At 39.4% G+C, this 20065-nt stretch overlaps 1 protein-coding gene across 2 annotated transcripts; it reads right to left on the bottom strand.

Moving 5' to 3' along the window:
- Window positions 1–3515: 3515 nt before the first annotated feature.
- MKRN3 (makorin ring finger protein 3) lies at window positions 3516–14034 on the bottom strand. Of its 2 annotated transcripts, XM_011968221.1 has the most exons (2): window positions 12332–13654; window positions 3516–3788 (listed from the first exon to the last, which is right to left on the bottom strand). In XM_011968221.1, exons 1-2 carry the CDS (start codon window positions 13531–13533, stop codon window positions 3722–3724), a joined length of 1269 nt encoding a protein of 422 aa, XP_011823611.1. In that variant the 5' UTR covers window positions 13534–13654; the 3' UTR covers window positions 3516–3721. The 2 variants fall into 2 exon arrangements, with proteins under 2 accessions (XP_011823611.1, XP_011823609.1); XM_011968219.1 differs by lacking the exon at window positions 3516–3788 and having other exon boundaries at window positions 11311–14034.
- Window positions 14035–20065: the final 6031 nt, after the last annotated feature.

Below are 20065 nucleotides of genomic sequence, written 5' to 3'. Positions count from 1 at the left end.
GGGCCATACCCCACATACCCCGGGGGAAGGAATGCGGATGTTATGAAGCTGCCACAAAAACCCCAGAGCACTGGGCTCAAAAGGCTTCTGGATAGCTGAGCACCTGGAGCTTCCTGGAGGGTGGCACTCCAGGAGGGCACGGGAGCCCCACCCCATTCTCCCATAGCCTCCTCCAATGCATCTCTTCATCTGTATCCTTTGTAATAAATCAGTAAACATGTTTCACTGAGTTCTGTGAGCTGCTCCAGCAAATAGATCAAATCCAAAGAGTGGGTTGTGGGAACGCCAACTTGAAGCCCACTGGTCAGAAGTTCCAGAGGCCTGGACTTGTGACTGGTGTCTAGGGAGTGGGAGGAGTCTTGGGGCCAGCTGGCCCCCCTCCCCGTGGGATCTGACACTATCTTCAGGTAGACAGCCTTGGAATTAAATTGGAGGATTCCCAGCTGGTGTCTGCTGCTTGGTGTGTGTGAAATGTCCCCACATTTAGTTACCGACGTTTTCTGCGTTCGTGATTGTTGTGGTTGAGAATAGAGGAAGGACACAGTTATAATAAGACTTTTCCCTAAGCAGTACTTTATTAGAAATGTGGTAAATTCATTAAAAAATTGACACATTGGTAATGTTAAAGTTCCCTATCAAATTATATAGTATATTATTTTCATTTGCTTAAGTATTTATGGTTTCCTGAAGACACTTAACACATTTTTAAATTTATTCCATTTTTATTTATTCCTAAATTTAAAGTACATGGTTCCTGTGTAGTTTGTTGTGATAACAAAAATAGGTGTTTTATTACATTTTCTATAATATGAAACTTATCCACATTATTCTCCTAGAATTTTACTGATTTTTATTTTTTGAAGTTTTACAGAAATTTTCAGATTTTCAACATACAACATCTCAGATGAATTTAAATCCTTCTTTGAAGGATGTGTCATTTATATGTCTCATTATTTGGCCTTGTATACAATTGCATTGATTGATACATCAAAATAATGACTAACAGTGAAGAAAGGAGAGAAAAATCTAATTGTTTTTGCTTGATCAAAAGAGATGATTATAGGATTATCTTTTTGACTGATTAAAGAAATACAATGCTGAAATATTTTTATTCTAATATTTTCTTTAAATTTTGCATCATTATTCATAAATTTGATTATTAGTTTGCATGTATTTGTGAATGGGTGTGTTCACTATCTTCATTACATTCCGATATAAAATTCTGTGTCATTCATAATTAAACATGTCAGTGACCCTTCCTTCCATTTTAAACTGGATTGTGTTACATAGCACTTTAATGATTTGTTCTTTAAAGGTTTTATGAGAATCCCTATTTAAATTGTGATAATCATTTTAATTTTATGTTAACTAGGTTACATTGTCATGTTTTGTAGCCAATGTTTGATAAATGATAAATGCCTAGAAAATTATCAATTTCAGTTTTGCAATTAATCTACATCTGGTTGAGTGATTTCTTATGTTTAATAGAATATCTGTTGTGAAATCCTCCTACTGAATGTAAGTGTGTATGTGATTTTGTTTTTATTTTTTCTCATTTTCCTCATCAGTTTAGTGGTTTATTTTATGAATTGTTTTCAAAGTCTCAGCCTTTATATTTAATATTTTAATTTTCCTATGTTAATTTTTGATTTCCTTTCATTAGTTATATGTTTTTGTGTGTTCATTTCTCAAAAATTTAGATTTGGTAATATACATATATAAATATATTTATGCCTTAAATAGCTGTATTATATACACTAAAGCAAATTGATCACAAATTTATTTATTTTTATTTTTTATTTGAGACAGAGTCTCACTCTGTCGCCCAGGCTGGAGTGCAGTGGCGCGATCTCGGCTCACTGCAAGCTCTGCCTCCTGGGTTCACACCATTCTCCTGCCTCAGCCTCCTGAGTAACTGGGACTACAGGTGCCCGCCACCACGCCCAGCTAATTTTTTGTTTTTGTACTTTTTAGTAGAGACAGGGTGTCACCGTGTTAGCCAGGATGGTCTTGATCTCCTGACCTCGGATCACAAATTTATTTTTATTGGGAGAGATATGAAGTTGCTTATATGATTATTTCCTTTGATATATTAAGAAAAAATATTTTTTCATATTGTACCATCTTTGTTTTCCTGGAATATAATCCACTACTTCCTGATGTCTTTTTTTTTTTTGAGACGAAGTCTCGCTCTGTCGCCCAAGCTCCGCCTCCTGGGTTCATGCCATTCTCCTGCCTCAGCCTCCCAAGTAGCTGGGACTACAGGCGCCCGCCACTACGCCCGGCTAGTTTTTTGTATTTTTTAGTAGAGACAGCGTTTCATCGGGTTAGCCAGGATGGTCTCGATCTCCTGACCTCGTGATCCGCCCGTCTCGACCTCCCAAAGTGCTGGGATTACAAACTTGGGCCACTGCGCCCGGCCAATGTCTTATTTTTTAACTGTGCTATTCTTTCACTAATATTTCATTTCCTATTTTTTGCATCAATATTCATAAATGAGACATATCTCTAGTTATTTTTGTATTACACTGTTGGTACTATGGTTTGAATGTGTTCTCCCAAGAGCATGTGTTGGAAACTTAATCCCCAATATAACAGTGTTGGAAGGTAAGCCCTAATGGGAAATGCTGAGGAAATGAGAGCTCTACCCTCATGAATGGATTAATACCAATTATTAAAGGGCTGGAAGTTTTGAGTTCAGGCTCTTGCTCCCTCTCCCTCTCACGCTCATTGCCCTTTTGCCATGGGACAGTGCAACAAGAAGGCCTTCTCCAGACATTGGCCCCTCAATCTTAGATTTCCCAGCCTCCATAACAATGAGCCAATAAACTTCTGTTCATCGTAAACCACCCAGTCTCAGGCACAGAGGGGCCCCAATTTATGATGGTTCGACATATGATTACTCAACTTCACGACAGGTGTATCAGGACGTAACACCAGTGTAATTCAGTGAGCATCTGGACTTAACAATGGTTTGACTTATGATTTTTTGTCTTTATAATGGGTTTATAGGGACATTAAATGCATTTTCAACTATGATATTTTCTATTTATGGCGGGTTTCTTGGGACACAGCCCCACCATAAGTCAAGGGGCATGTGTATTCTGTTATAGCAGCACAAAATGAACTAGAACTGGCAGTATTTTGATACCATGTTATATACCATTCATAAGTTACGTAGGTACACCTTTATCTTGTTTTATGAAATAGTGCTTCTCAGTCTGTTTGTGTGGCTATGAAGAAATGCCTGAGGATGAGTAATTTATTTAAAATAGAGGTTTCTTTGGCTCATGGTTCTGGAGACTGTACAAGAAGCATGGCCCCAACACCTGCTTCTGGTGAGAACTGGGGGCAACTTCCACCCATGCCAGAAAGGGAAGGGGAGTAGGCATCACATGGCAAGAGAGAAACCAAGATAGAAGAGGAGGAAATGACAAGGTCTTTTCAACAACCAGTTCTCTAGAGAACTCAGAGTAAGAACTCACTCATCCCTGCAAGAATGGCACCAAGCCATTCATGAGGGATCCACCCCAATATTCCCAACACCTCCCACCAGGCCCCACCTCCAACACTGGTTATCAAATTTCAATATGAGACTCAGTGGGGCCAAAGACACCATATCCAAACCACGGCATTCTGCCCCTGACCCCCTAAAACTCATGTTCTTCTCACATTGCCAGATAAAATCATCCTATCAACAAAGTCTTAACTTGGTCCAGCATCAACTCAAAAGTCCAAAGTCCAAAGTCTCATCTGAGACTCCAGGCAAGTTCTTTACAGCTGTGAACCTGTAAAATAAAAAACAAGATATTTACTTCCAAGATACAAATGTGATACAGGCATTGGTTAGACATTCCCATTCCAAAAGGGAGAAATCAGCCTAAAGAAAGAGGTAATACTCCCCATATTAAGTCTAGAACTCAGAAGGGCAGATACAAAAACTCAAAGCCCCAAAATATTCTCCTTTGACTCCATGTCCCACATCCTGGGCACAACGGTATGAGGTGTGGGCTCTCAAGGCCTTGGGCAGCCCTGTCCCCATGGCGTTGCTGTGTGAAGCCCATGTGGCTCTTATCATGTGTTGGAGTCCAGTGCTTGCGGCTTTTCCATGCTGAGAGTGCATGCGCTGGTGACTCTAGAATTCTGGGGTCTGGAGGATGGCAACCCTACTCCCACAGCTTCACTAGGCGGTGCGTGGTGGAGACACTTCGTGGGGGCTCCAACCCACAAAGAGCCTCAGTCAGTCTCATACTGTGTGCCTGCAGTCTTAGCACCGCATGGAAGCCCCAAACATTACAGCTTGCACCCTCTGAAGCAGTGGTCTAAGCAGTAGCTTGAGCCCTTTGAGCTTTAGCTGTGGTCCGAGCAGCCAGGATGTGGGAAGCAGCTTCCCAAGACTGCACAGGGCAGCAGCACCCTGGGCCTGGCCCAGAAGCCATCTGTCCTTCTAGGCCTGTGGACCTGTAATGGGAGGAGTAAACTCAAAGATTCTGAAATGCCTTTGGACTTTTTTCACACTGTTCTATTACCAAGTGGCTCTCTTTTTTTTTTTTTTATCTGTGCTAATCTTTCTAGCAAGTGGTTGTTCAGCTGTCCTCCTCAGATTTCCTCTCCTGAAAAATGCTCTTTCCTTCTCTTTCTCATGGCCAGGCTTGAGTTTTCCAAATTTTTATGCTCTGTATCCCTTTTAACCATAAGTTCCAACTTTAAGTCCTTCCTTTGCTCCCATATCTGACTGTCGACTGTTGGATGCAGCCATACCACTTGTTGAATGCTCTGCTGCTTAGAAATTTCTTCTGCCAGATACTTTAGGCCATCACTCTTAAGTTCAGGTTTCCACAAAGTGCTAGAGTGTATACACGATGCAGCCAAAGTATTTGCTAGGGTATAACTTTGCTTCAGTTCCCAGTAAGTTCCTCATTTCCATCGCAGACCTCCTCAGCATGTCCTTTACTGTCGGTATTTCTATCAGCATTTTTGGTCACAACCAGTCTCTAGGAAGTTCCAGGAGTTCCCTTCCTATCTTCTTCTGAGCCCTCTAGACTCTTCCAGCCTATGCTCGTTACCCAGTTCCAAAGCTGCTTCCAAATTTTTAGGTATTTTTATAGCAATGTTCCACTCCTCAGCACCAATTTTCTGGTCTTAGTCCATTTTTGTTTCTATAAAGGAATATATGAAACTGAATAATATAGTTTTCAAAAGCAGCTTATTTGGCTTATGGTTCTGGAGTCTGTAAAAGAATAATGGCTCTGGGCGTGGTGGCTCATGCCTGTAATCTCAGCACTTTTGGAGGCCCAGTCGGGTGGATCACCTGAGGTCAGGAGTTCGAGACCAGCCTGACCAACATGGTGAAACCCTGTCTCTACTAAAAATACAAAAATTATCTGGGCGTGGTGGTGGGCACCTGTAATCCCAGCTACTTCGAAGGCTGAGGCAGGAGAATCGCATGAACCCGAGGCAGAGGTTCCTGTGAGCCAAGAGTGCGGCTTTGTACTCTAGCCTGGGAAACAAGAGCAAAAATCCATCACACACACACACACACACACACCCCCCCACACACACAAAAGCATGGCACCACAAACAAGAGCAAAAATCCATCACACACACACACACACACACACACACACAAAAGCATGGCACCACAAACAAGAGCAAAAATCCATCACACACACACAAGCATGGCACCAATATCTGCTTCTGGTGAGGGCCCTCAGGAAGCTTTCACTCATGATGAAAGAGGAATAGGAGAAGACATCACATCATGAAAGAGGAGGCAAAGGAGTTGCCAGGCTGTTTTCCTATTTTTTTAGAGACAGGGTCTCACTCTGCAGCCCAGGCTGGAGTGCAGTGGTACAATCATAGCTCACTGCAGCTGCAACCTCCTGGGCTCAATCAATCCTCCCTCCTCAACATCCTGATTAACTAGCACTACAAGCATGCACCACCATGTCTGCTTCATTGTTTCTATTTTTTTGTAGAGATGGGGTCTCACTGTGTTGGTCCAGGCTGGTCCAAACTCCTGGTCTCAAGCAATCCTTATGCCTCTGTCTCCCAGAGTGTTAGGATTACAGGCATGAGCCACTGTGCCCAGCCTAGGCTCTTCTCAACAACCAGTTCTAACAGGAGTTCAGAGAATTCACTCACTTCTGAGAGAACAGCAGCAAAAGCCATTCATGAAGGATCTGCTCCCATTACTCACACACCTCCTGCCAGGCCCCACCTCCAACACTGTGGATCAAATTTCAACACAAGACTTGGTGGGCTCAACAAACCATATCCAAACCATAGCAGTTCTGTATACTGAATGTTTGTGTATCTCCAAAATTTCTACAGTGAAATCTAATCTCTAAGGTAATGGTATTAGGAGATGGGACCTTTGGAAGGTGTTGGAGTCATGATGGTGGAGGCCTCATACATGGGATTAATGCCCTTAATAAAAGAGGCTCCAATTTACCAGCTCAAATGGTATACACAGCTTTGTGTCTAAGGCCCCACAACTGTGATTCCCTCATGGTTTATATTGTATTGTATTCTTGATTAACTTGCATAAAACTTTCACTAGAACATGTTATCATATGGCATTGCTTCAAGCACTTCTCCACTGAAACACAAACTACCCATAAAAAAGAAAACAAATATATTTATGTAATTATTTATAGTTTTTAATTTTAATACATTTTATTGTACATTAAAACAGCACAATTAAAGGGGTCCCAGTGGCGCTGGTAGTGCCTTCCACTATGTGAGGACACTTGACAGTGTCTTCTTACGAAGATGGTCATCTATGAACCAGGAACCGACCCTCACCAGGCACCAAGCTGCCGGTGCCATGCTCTTAAACCTCAGCCTCCAGAACTGTGAGAAATAAATTTATGTTGCTGGTAAGCCACCTAGTTTATGATATTTGCTCAAATGGACTAAGAAATGGTTTATACAGCATTGCAATATATTTTACTTAAATGTGTAAGTAAATTTCAGGGGATAAAGTCTTCTGTTTCTTTTTGTGTGGAGTAGGGAATAAGTGCAATTTAGACAACTTCATTTTTTTGTTGTTAGCAATAGGTTCGTTTAGATTTGTCGTCTGGATTGATGTTTGGAAATTTATGTTTATGTTGAAACTGTTAAATTTTGTTTCATATTTACAAGTACCTTTCCCTTGGGTATAACAAGGATTTATTTCCCATTTCTTTAGTGCCTTTTTAGCTCTAATTACCTCTGATTAACATTTCCTATGTTAATTGTACTTTATCCTTTATTTTTTAAGTTAGTGGTTTATCTGTTTACTAATTATTTTTACAAAAAAAAAAATCGGCCTTTACATTTTCATTTTCTGTTCAACAAATTTTTAGTTTAATATTTATTAATTCCTTCTGCTTACCTTAGTTGTGTTTGTATGTGTTTGTGTATATGTGTGCATGTGTTCATGCTGTGGTCTTTTTAAAATTTAGGTTTGAATACCTAGTTAATTAGGCTCTTTATGTTTTTAAGACAATATACATTAGTATTTAAAATTAGGAGTTATACTCTGAGTACAGATCTAGAAGTATCCTGTATATTATGGTATGTATAATTTGCCATTGTCATATTATATTCTAAATGATTTTGAATTCACTCCTACATCAAATTATTTATGAGAGACAATTAAAAGTGGTAGTAGCTTATTTTCTTTTACTTTTCTTTTTTTTTTTTGAAACAGAGTCTTGCTCTGTTGCCCAGGCTGGAGTGCAGTGGCGCCATCTCTGCTCACTGCAAGCTCCTCCTCCTGGGTTCACAGCATTCTCCTGCCTCAGCCTCCAGAGTAGCTGGGACTATAGGCGCCCACCACCACGCCAAGCTAATTTTTTTTTTTTGTATTTTTAGTAGAGACAGGGTTTCACTGTGTTAGCCAGGACGGTCTTGATCTCCTGACCTCGTGATCCACCCGCCTCGGCCTCCCAGAGTGCTGGGATTACAAGTGTGAACCACTGTGCCCAGACAGTAGTAGCTTATTTTCTTATATTGACCTCAGAGAATGTTGCCTGTACTACTTTTAATATCTAGATCTAATTGACAGTTTCACTGTACTCTATTTCATAATTATTTTTGTTATTGTTCCCTTAATATTGGAAAATATGATATATATTTTCATGGCAAAAACTGACATGAATTAATTTACTTCTATGCACTAGTACTGGGTTACTTCCCATACATCCCTGTTCCCAGCCCTACCCTAACTCTATCCCACACTGAAGTTGTAGTTTAGCATTAGCTGTGGCAACAGAAACCACGCCTCCACGACGTTTGGAAAAGCGTAAAATGGAAGAGCATACGGACAAAGACTACGGACTGAAAATGTTTCCCTGTCAGTGAAATTCAGTGAATTGATTTAGTGACATGTGAGCCATGAGACAAAGTGATTTCCGTATCTTCGAAGGGGGAGAGTTACTAGGTAAATTTCTCTTAGCATATTTGCATGTGTGGCTATCCATCAAATCGAGACACATGAAACCTAAGCAAACCTGACTTGTTTTAGGCTTTTTTAGTTGTAGCTGAAATGATACCATTTTTGTAGACCCCGGGGCTGAATCCCTGAGTCCTCCTGGGGCGAGGGCCTGCACACACTGCGCCACTCACAGAGCAGACCTTTGTGTGGCAAGGGCTTCTTTGTTCCTGACTGCAGCAGGCAGTGCTCAGATCGTGGGAAAGCCCTTGCTAACACTTCACCCAGACTTGGTGGCAGTAATACTTGTGTCATTTGACATTTTTCTGAATGAACTGATGACGGAACAAGGAATCCCATATAGTCTAAAAATGTCCCTTTGTTATTTTCCTCACTTAGAAATCTGCCAAAAATATGTATTTCTTTTGTTATACTTTAAGTAACTGAATAGCACATATTTAGTTTCAACTGAGTATTTTTTGCTGAAAAAATACTTCATCTTTTTGAAATTATGAATGTGAGGGTAATATACCCCTTGCTTACCAAAATAATCATTAAATGATAATGTTACATTAATACAAGTTCCAAAGATTCTCAAAAAGAAAATCTTGGTGATTAATTTCTGTGCAATCACCTTTTCATGTCCAAAAATAAGCACAAATCTCACATCTATATAGATCACTAAAAAAACAAAAAAACCCACAAACTATGTTTTGAGCTTTTTGTCCAGACTACATTTGATGCTCACAACAATCCTGCAAACGTAGGTGGAACTGTACCCATTTCTCATACGAAGAAACTGAAGTACAGAAAATTTAAGTAACTTCCTGAGACTGTGAAACTGAATGGTTAGTAAGACGCAGAGTCAGCATTCTAACTATCCTTTGTCTCCCAAGCCACTTTATTTTCTACTAACCATTGTCCTACTATAAATCCTGAACTTAAAGATTATCTGGCTCAAGATACTATTTGAATAAAAACATGGTATTTCACAATGCGGAGAAGTGTACATTTGGAGAAACTTTCCACAGCTTTCTGGGCTCAGCTTAAAAACACCTCTCTGAAAGCTTTGCCACTACTGGGACTCATTTTTTGAGACTTTGGTGTTGGCACAGTCTTTGAGAATACACCATCTGGTCTCATTCTTTGGTTGTTTAGTTCATCTAATCTCTCTCCTGCACAACTGCAGGGCAGGAACCTCAGATGTTTGGAATTTATTTGGAATCTGTCACTCACCTTGCATGCCAGTGATAGTCAGGCATCAAGGGTGTCCTAATTGGTGAATTCTTTCGCTAAGAGGAATCAAGAGGAAAGGAATATGGCAAAAGGTCCAGGCAAAAATAGGCTGAGGTACTTACTAGCACCAGGAGTCATGTAAGATGGGAGAGGCAATGTAAAATTATAGGAGGCTGAGGCACACTCTGAAGCAGTGGACTAAAATCACTGAGCTGGCAGCCTATAGATAAAAGCCCCATGGCTCCTATATTCTGCGGGAGCTTATTCATGTCCATCTTTGCTCCACTTGGCTGAAGCATCCATACTTAAAGGCTGTACTTGCGTCTCCAGCAGCTACACTCAGCTAGTCCACCTGCTCCTAGTGAACATGGTAAGTGCAACTGCTCTGGACATACACTGTTTGAGTTCCAGTCTTTGTTCCACTAATTCACAGCTATGGGTCATAAACTCTACGGGCAAAACCTTTAAATTCTCTATTATTTACCTCATCAGGATAATGAGAAAAATTATAGCAAGTACCACATTAGGTAGTTCTGACAAATTCATCCGTTTGCATGCAAATTACATGGTATAAAAACTCTTAAATGTGCCATATTTTTTGGACAGTCAGGACAGTGTGAATAACCTGGGACTCAAGATTCACACTCCTAGCACATTTTTCAGCTACTTCAGCCAAGGTAAGTGCATTTGCAGTTGATGCAGATCATAAGTTATGCAGGTAAGTCATTAAAATGGCATAATTATCTTTCACATTCATTTTTTCTTTGCTTGTTTGGTTACTAAAAAGGTGTATTAAAATTGTCCACTAAGAGTCTGGAGTTAGGATTTTCCATTTTTATCAGTTGTGTATCTGATACAACGTTATTAAACGTATACAAAATTTGAACAGTTATATATTCCTGTGAATTACAATTTAATGTTTATGTATCATTCCTTTTTATCTCCAGCAAAGTGTTTATCCTTACCATAAACATTGTCTACAATCAAGACAGTCATAGCACCTGTTTGGTTTTTTTTTTCCCATCTTACTACTTTGAATGCTTCTGTATTTTTATGTTGTGTGTATTTTAAATAGGATGTTTCATTTTGATTGTAATGAAGTCTTATAGCCTTTGCCTTTCAGTCTTTAAACTGCTTTCATTTAATCTAAGTTGTATGTAAATTTTCTATATTACTCTTACACTTAGTTTTTAGTGCTTTCTATATTTTATTATCTTTCCATTATTTTATTCTCACTGGTTTTAGTATTTTTGTTCTATTTTCCCTTTTATAATCTTGTTACTTTTATGTTGAAATCTTTTGTCTAAAGCCCCTTGTTGGGAAAGTCTAGAGACTTTGTATATCAAATACAAAGCACTGTGCCTCTGAGCCTAGGATTTGCTGTTACAAAGAATTACTGAGAAGGTGGCAAAACTGCATAGGAACACCATTTCTGTTTTTATAGAGTGAGCTATTAATGCCATTGTAAGAATTACCAATATAGTGCTTTGTAAGTCCTCTAAGATCTGCATCTGTTACATTTGGCCAGACCCACTTGAACAGTCCTTTTCATTAGATGCTAATTACTGGCTTCTGTGCAAGGGACAGAATGATTATTCACACAACTCACATCCACACAACAGCCAATCCTGTTAGGCTTTGACCTTCAGCTTTCGGCTCTGTATTTACTTTATTACATAAACATAAATATTGTGATGTATATTCTTTTATATATATTTTCAAATACATAGCTCTTATACATATATATTATATATATATCATTCTTAAATATATATTTCCAAATATAAATTATTTCATGTCAAGCTAAACAGGATAAAAACATGTAAACATATACACTTGGTTTTGGTCAAGTAAAACACAAAATCACAAGTTCATCACAGTTTAACAAGTGCACTTGAAGGGGAAGGAGGGAAAGAACAAACTGTAAACAGATGAGCAGCTGCAAGACCCTGCGAGGGTCCATTTGTTAAGGCTATTATAGCACAAAGCTACTAGTTCAATTAAAACTTCTCCTTTCACTCTGCCACATTTACTCTTGAGGGTCTTCAAAATAAGTGTGGAAATTCAGTAAACACTACACTAGAACTGAGTTAATCCTGTTGAAAACAGAGATGACAAAAAAAGCCATAAGCTGACATTAATATTAATTTCACCAAAACAGTAACTTTAAGGACTTATTTTTTTAAACACAGATAATCACCATAATCCTAGGGGGAAAGATATGCAGAATAGACAAGAAAACAGAAGCACTGCCTCAACAGCCCCTGAAAGCAATAAGAGTGTCAACACAGGGAAAACAGGCAATAGCAGACGACAGAACCTCAGCAGACTAGACCACATGCCACAGCACAATGCTACAGATTCAAATTGAAATATTCTTCCAGCTCATAATGAAGCAAGTCCCACTGGTCCTCAGAGAAGGGTAACTCATCTCTCAGTGAAAGAAACCGCTTAAACAACAGACTGGCCAGTCGAAGCACGACAAGCTCCTTCTTACGGCTTTTATAGAGCATGTCGCCCTCTCCCATTCGCACAGGCTCCACAAGTTGATGCCAGTATGCGCCGAATGACCCACCACCTGGCCCAGGAGGCTCATCTCCCCAGCCCTCAGGGTATTCATGCTTGTAAAAGCATGTGTCTCCAAATGGGCAGTTACCCCTGCCTTCCGCAAAATACCTGCAGGCCTTGTTGCTCATTGCCTCCTTGTATTGCTGAATAAGTTTCTGCTTCTCTTCCTCCTCCTCCACCCAGAACTCACTGGGAACGACCAAGTCGGAGGTGACCCTGCACTGCGGGCAAGACTTGATGATCCTGTTATCAAACTGTCTGGCACTTCTCCACCTGCGGATACACCTAATACAGAAGGTATGGTTGCAATTGGAAAGAATGCCAAAGCGGCGGTCATTGGGGTTGGCTTTCTCATAGACAACCTCCATGCAGATGCCACACACCTTGTCCATACCACGCTGCACAGCAAACGAGAGTTCCATATCTTTCTCGTGTGCTTCAATGCAGGCCCTTATATGGTCTTCCCTCTGGGCAGCATCCATGGGGTGCAAGGCCTGCAGCCCACACATGTCGCATATGTCTCCATGGAGGAACATACAGCTCTCCCCACGAAAGCAAACTCCCCTGGAAGCATAATAGCAAAACCGCAACCCCCTGCCCACAGCCATCTGCTTCCTCTCAGTCTCTGAGCTCTGTGGAGGAGCCTCGGGGGCAGATGCAACCCAGCGGCCCCGGTAGGGCTGCCCTGGAACAAACTCAATGGCATCCGCCCAGCTTTCTACACCTGCTCCTCCAGCAGCTCCACGGTCTGCATTGTCTCTCTCGGCTTCAAAGAAACCCCTTTCAGCAGCCGAGCCAATCACAGGCAAGGAAAGGGAGGATGCAGCCGGGGGGGCTTCCGCCACTTCCTGAGTCGGGGGCTCGATGTGCGCAGCCGTGCTAGGGCCTCCACCTGCAGAGGCCCCAGGCGGCGAAACGCTGCCCTCAGTGGCCATCTTCCGACCAGAAAGGTCGTGGGAATAGCGACAGTTCTCCCCCTCCTTGCACTGCCCATGTATATAATACCTGCAGATGATCTGCTTTGTCCAAATGCCGCTGCTTCGGCTTGGAAACGGATTGCGCCATGCTCCTCCTCCTGAGGCTGGGGCAGGCCTCAGGCCTCCTGTGCGGAGGTGGGCAGGGACTGGAGCTACAGGGAAGGGGGCCCAGCCCACAGGCGCATGTGGCAGGGCCGAATCTGGAGCAGCAGATTCCCTGGAGGGCTCACAGACGGGAAGGTCCGGCCCAGACACACCCTCCCCTGCTGCCTCAGCACCTGCCTGGGCCCCGGCTGCCTCCTGGGCTTCTGAGGGAGCTGCAGGCTCTTCCATGGCAGCTTCTTTACCCCGAAATGGTGCCAGAACGTCTCCGGTATTTTTTCTTTATGGGCTTGAGGCCCGGAGTCGCGGCCGCGCTCGGAGGCTTCTCTAGGGGAAGTGTGCATCTCTTTTTCTTCCCCCCCGGTTCTTGGGTGCCTGTGACTGTGTGTTCCTACCTACTTCCGGGCACAGGCAGCGCGGCGGACACTTCCTGTGGGGGCAACGTACGTGCCGCGCTTGGATTTTACCGCAATTTTCCAATCTGACATATTTTTTGTTCACACAGGCAGGGACCAACCCAGCCCCTTTTGTCTGCCTTCTGCCTCTGCTTCGCTGTGTTCCGGCAGCCCCTAATTCCCTCCTCACACCGTTTCCTCAGGAGAATGAGGTTTTACTTTAATCTCTTTTGGTTTCAGTCATGCACGTCTTCGTTGTATTTTCGTATCTGTCTGCTTTAAAAAAATTAGAATCCAATAGATTCTGAAACATTTCATACATGAATTAGATAAATCCTTTTTTGATTCACTCCATCTTATGTCCGCATTTTTTTTTTTTTAATGCCCTGTCACTGCTGGAAGATTTTTTCGATTTGCTCTGTTGACAAAGCGTCGTTTCTTTTGGTCTTTGTTTTCTGGGATTTCTGAGGGCTTACGCAGGATACGCTTTTCACCAGCAAGGCATTAGCAGGCAGCGCTTCTGATCCGAGGCTAAGTTAGCACCTTTCAGATGTCTTTCTTTATTGTGATTACTATGCTCGTTTTCCCACTGTGTAGAAGCCCCAGACTTCAATCATTCCTGATGCTGGCTGAATAAGGCACTGTCCCCTGCATGACCCAGGCTTTTATTTTCTCTACTGGTTTAATTCATGGCAGCCCTTTGTTTCTCTTCCTTTCTTTCAACCCCATCTGTGCTGTGTTGTGGCATACTATCCACAAAGGAATGGTCTTTAATTTCCATATATAAGCGTTTTGTCATTTTTGCAGATACGTGTAGTGGATTAATCATTTTTTTGTATTCCTACTTTGCTGAGAGTACGTATCATGACTGCATACTGAATTCTGTCATGTAGTTTTATATATTTTTTGAGGTAATCTTGTTTTTCCCTTTATTCTCTTAATGTGATTATTTGCAGCTATGAGTTTCAAATATTTAACTGACCAATTTGTTTCTAATAAGAAGCCCTTCTGTGTCATGATATATCGTTTTATATATTATTGGATTTTTTTTTTTTCTGTAAGTTTCTTTGAGGAAATTTTGTTGCCTAAATCTGTAAAGTGGAAACATATCTGAATATAATCACCCAAGTCAACAAATTAAATTATAATTAGGTAGGTAAAAGCAAAGAAAGCAGAATGAAGCAAATAATAAGGCCAAGAAAAGCAATGAAGAAAAACAAATATTAAATAAGGGAAATAAATTAAGTAAAATCCTTTAAACAGCTTATTGAAGCCAGATAATTTCTGGTGAAACTTATCAAGGAAAAATGAAGAAGGCTCTAATAACCAACATCAGTAATTTCAAATATGTTATCACTACATTAATAACAGGCATTAAAAATCATTAGAGAATATCAGGAACAAAATTAGGACATTAAACTTGAAAATTTACATGAAATAGTCATATTGCTGGAAACATCTATTAGTAAAAATGACAGGAGCAGAAATAAATGTGAATATGGATCTGTTACATCTGTAATTTAGATAATTATCTAAAAGGTTTCTGAAACTTTCCCTCTGAAATAAATCTAAAGGCAAAAAAATCTGTATTTATTACTGCAAGTCCTAGCTAGTGTAATAGCAAAGAAATAAAAGATGTTGTAACTGGAAATAAATTATTGATGGAATGCAACAGAAAATTAAGAATAATTTACAGATAAGCTATTAGCTTTAATAGGTACATTTAGCAAAGACACTGGACAGGAGTGCAATATACGAAAATCATTTTTTTTTATCAATAACATTTGAAGTAAACATTTAAAATTAATAACATTCATAACAACATTAAAAGTTAACTAACCTAGGAATTAAACTAATTCAGGCTGTACAATAAAATGAAAAGCATTTTAGCTTCAGAAGACCTCAATAAAAGGCTCAATGTTTTTAAAAGGTTGTCTTTTTCTAATTTGATAATTATTTGAAAATGGTGCTGATTATTCGTCGTGAATGTAGGAAATGTTGGATTTGTCTTTTTCTCCTTTTGATAGTTACCGAGTTTTATATTTTGCATGCAAGCTGTCCCAAAGTCTGCCTCACTTGAACTTTTTGAAATCAACTTTCTCTTTATCAGGATTTGACAGCCCCAGTGATTTTTACAAGAAAAAGACTTGCAGCACAGCTCTCAGGCTTCTACGCCAAGCTCTCTACAAATTCACAAACAAAAGAATCCTGAATATAAAACTATTACTTGCTTAATTGTGATATTTTCCTAGCACTGCATCTATTATTTGCTTAATTGTGATATTTTCCCAGCAGTGTATCTAAATCATAATTGACCCTCTCTTGATACACCAGCATTGTCCAGAAGAACTTTCTGTGAACAATTTATATATATATATGTATGCATGCTGTACAGTATGAAAGCTACTAGCCCCATGGGGTTCTTGGGCACTTGAAATGAGGCTAGAGTGAGGAAATGAATGTCCATTTTTAAAATTATAAATTTAATTTAAATAGCCACATGGGGCTAGTAGTTACTGTATTGGAGTGAAGTTGTACATAGTATGTGGCCATCTCATCTAACACAAGGGAACTGAGAAGCAGAATGTTTCCTTCCCTGCCCAAGGCTGTGCAGCTGGTGCCAGGCAGTGTGTGCTTGCAAATGCCCACCTGTGTAACTGCCATTCGTGTTCATGCCTTATAGTCTGATAGTGACTTTATCTTTTAGTTTTATGATAACAATATTTCATATAAACTGTTATAAACCAATATGTATCCCATGATTTTAAATACCATAAAAAATGAATAATAATTGAATAACTGGAAATAATTGGGCAGTGCATCTTGAGAAAAATAAACTAGTTCCCATCCTATCCAAATGTCTTCAGAGATCATTTTCTCTGACTGCCTTTGTCCATATTCCTGCCCTGATATACATATATTTTTTTGTGAGCATCAATATTGTTTTTACAATTCTCAGAAAGTACACATCTGGTCATTTGTCTGGTTATTTGGCTCAGCTGTGCCTTCTTTACTAACAAAGCACTGACAGCCTCAGAGGCTGGGACCTGGATTTCTTGTGCATACAACAGTCTGCAGGGTAGCATGGGATCCCCTGGCCGGTCAGCATTTGGGGGTCCGAGTGGAATGAGTGGAAGGCTGGGCATAGCAGAGCTGAAGTGAAGTCCGGGCAGCCTAAGAATTATCCCAAGAGGAGGGAGACAAGTTCAGAAGTGGACTGCAGGATGGAGAGAAAGAAACTGCAAAATCCTGCAGTCTTTTATTCCAAACAGCTCAGGCATGCGCTGCCCAGCCCCGTATGGTTAACATGCCCGTATTTAAAGAACACACAATTAATTGCCTAAAAGCATTATCCTTCTCAGCACGCTCCTATCCTTCAGATCTAACGTTTAGGCACTGCCGGCTGCCGGCAGGGTCCGGGACCCGGCGGGGCTGGGCGCGCAGAGCGGGCTGTGTGTGCAGCGCCGGCGCCGGCAGCTGCGAGGGCTGCGGGAATTAAATGCAAGTGTCCAGAATCAGGCATCGTGGGTTTAAATCCTGAATCCACCACTCACTATCTGAGACTTTCCCCTGTCACAAATTAGTTACCTTCTTTTATCCCATCTGACAGCGGGAATAATAACAGCAAGAATTATAGCGACTAGTTTGCAGGTTTGCTGTATTAATAATTTATAATAATTCATTAATTCTTATAAACTGATTGGAACGATGCCTGATCTTTAAGATACCTATACGTGCCTCTTCTATTTTAGAACCACCCAGAGAATCCTGTGACTGGAGTTTTTGTGTCAGTCCCTCTATTTGCACAGCAGTAAGATTTCTATAGGGTCCCTGGGAATTACTGGCACATGAGAGATGGATGCATGAGTATTTATTGCCTTATATTGATAGGCAAACTGATTTTTATTCTGAAATTTAAAGAGCCAGTTTTCTCCAACCCTTAGTTCAGAAGTTTAGAATAGACTTAGGTTGCACTTAAAGTTGTAGAATACCTTTGTGGAGGATTTCTTGTGCTTTCATCACTTGTGGTAGCGGTAGGATTCTGGCTGGAACAGCACTCCTTTAGCTCATTGTTAGCTGTTTTGAATAGACATCTGATTACCCTGAGTGAATAACTGGATAACAAGAAAGTTACTTTAAAATACCTTTAAATTTCAATATGAATATAAAAAAGAGGTGTAAGTACTCCTACAACCACTTAAAGATCATAAAAGATACTGCTTATAAACATTATACTGATTTATCTATATTGTAATCAAACACTGAAATTTTCAACAGATCTGTCTACAGATGTCAAAAATTCAACCACATTTATACTTTAATGTGGTTAACAGAATTTTGTCATATTGCTGTATTTTAAACATATAAAACATGCTTAATGTCCAATTTATAGCCAGAGGAAATAACTTATCTTAAGCTAGTATTTTTATCCGGAACAAGCACAGAAACTGGTTACGTACATAAAGTAGATGCTTAAAAGACAGGAAATAGTTAATGTGGTGAGTGCTCAGGGGAAAAAAAAAGATGGCCTTAAGTAACCTAAATAACCTGTGGGTGGTAGAAGCAATCACAAAGAAAACTGGAAAATATTTTCAACAGAACGGTAATAAGTGTATAACATGTTAAAACACTTAGGTTGCACTTAAAGTCATGCTTAGAGGCAAAATTAACAGCCTTAAATGCATTCGCAAGAAAGGAAGAAGCTCCATTTCCAGAAGGGGGAAAAAATGACAAAAAGAAGATAGGGCATGGGCAGAATGTCAAATGAAAATGATGTTGTCCTATTTTCTCCTTTCTCTTCAGGAAGGGGTCCAGTGAGGTGCATCCCCATAGACGATGTGCCATTTTTACACTTAGATCTGCATGCTGAGGCCACAGGGAAAAAGGACAAAATTAACTGGAATTTGGTGCTTGGAGAATGAGCGATTTTCATTTTTTTTAAAAAAACAAATACTCATAATTTTACATGTTCCTTTCCTCCTCCAAAATGTTCAGGCAGTCAGTAAAGAAAATTGTACCATCGTACAATTGAACAATCATACCTGCATGGCCAGCCAATGAAGTTCATGTCCTACATAAAAGATTAGAAAGAGCATTAATATATACGACCATGAGAGGGTGGATAGGTAATTGATTTGTAATTAAATTGATAGGTAATTGAATTGATTTGTAATTGATAGGTAATTGAATTGATTTGTAATTGAATTGATAGGCAATTCAATTGAACTGATTGAATAGCAGAGGGAAAAGACCACAATAATGTAAAGATATTTATTCACCTATTAATACTACTGACATAATTGATGTATGTAAAAACACTCTACTTTGTCATAGCAATATGACAAAATTCTGTTAACCACATTAAAGTATAAATGTAGTTGAATTCTTGACATCTGTAGAAAAGTATCCAGAAGATTGGTTGAAAATTTCTGTGTTTGATTACAATATAGATAAATCAGTATAATGTTTATAAGCAGTATCTTTTATGATCTTAAAACAAAGTGGTTGTAGGAGTATTTACACCTCTTTTTAGAGTGTGCAATATATAAAAATTGAACATATTGAACTTAAAGCATGGCCCCACATGTTCCAGAGACTGAAATAATTCAGAATATATTCTGACTCTTGATTGAAATGGAACCAGAAATCACAAAATATAAATAGAAAATAGATTATATATTTGGATATTAATAACTATATTTCTAAATGACCCACATGTCTAAGAAAAAATACAAAATAATTCAGAAAATATTCTAATTTGACTAATAATTAAGGTGCTATATATAAAAAGTTGTGTGCTAGTTAAAAAGCAATGCTTTTTAGGGGAAATTTTATAGCTTAGGATATATAATACATATTTCTAATATGTAAGACATTAGAAAATGATAAATTCTGATTTCTTCTGATCTAATTATTCAATTCAGAAATTACAAAAAACATAACACATTTAAACAAAATAAAATATATGAAGCAAATAAGAAAAATAACAGAATTTAGTTTTTAAAGCCCAAATGTATAGCAAGAAGAATAGTCAGAGTTTGGTTCTTTAAAAGGATTCATATACAGGTATTAAAATACCACATGTACTCCCAAAATATTTACAACTATTATATATCAATTTTTATTATATATCAATTTTTGAAAACAGTAAAACTGATAAACCTCTGGTGAGGTTCACTGAAGAAAAATGATGATTACTCAACTAAACAATATGAAGAATAAACAGTGATGACATCCTTAATATTCATACAGACTTTAATGAGATCGTAGAAAGATATATACAACTTAGATCATTAATACAGAAATGTATTTGAAATGGTCAGCTTTCTAGAAACCCCACAAATTATCAAAAGTAAGACAAAAGTAAA

The sequence above is a fragment of the Mandrillus leucophaeus genome, unplaced genomic scaffold (genome assembly GCF_000951045.1).
Source record: "Mandrillus leucophaeus isolate KB7577 unplaced genomic scaffold, Mleu.le_1.0 Scaffold831, whole genome shotgun sequence".
Classification (NCBI taxonomy): Eukaryota; Metazoa; Chordata; class Mammalia; order Primates; family Cercopithecidae; genus Mandrillus; species Mandrillus leucophaeus.
The sequence above is the reverse complement of the archived record's forward strand: the minus strand, read 5'-3'. Positions and strand labels throughout refer to the sequence as shown.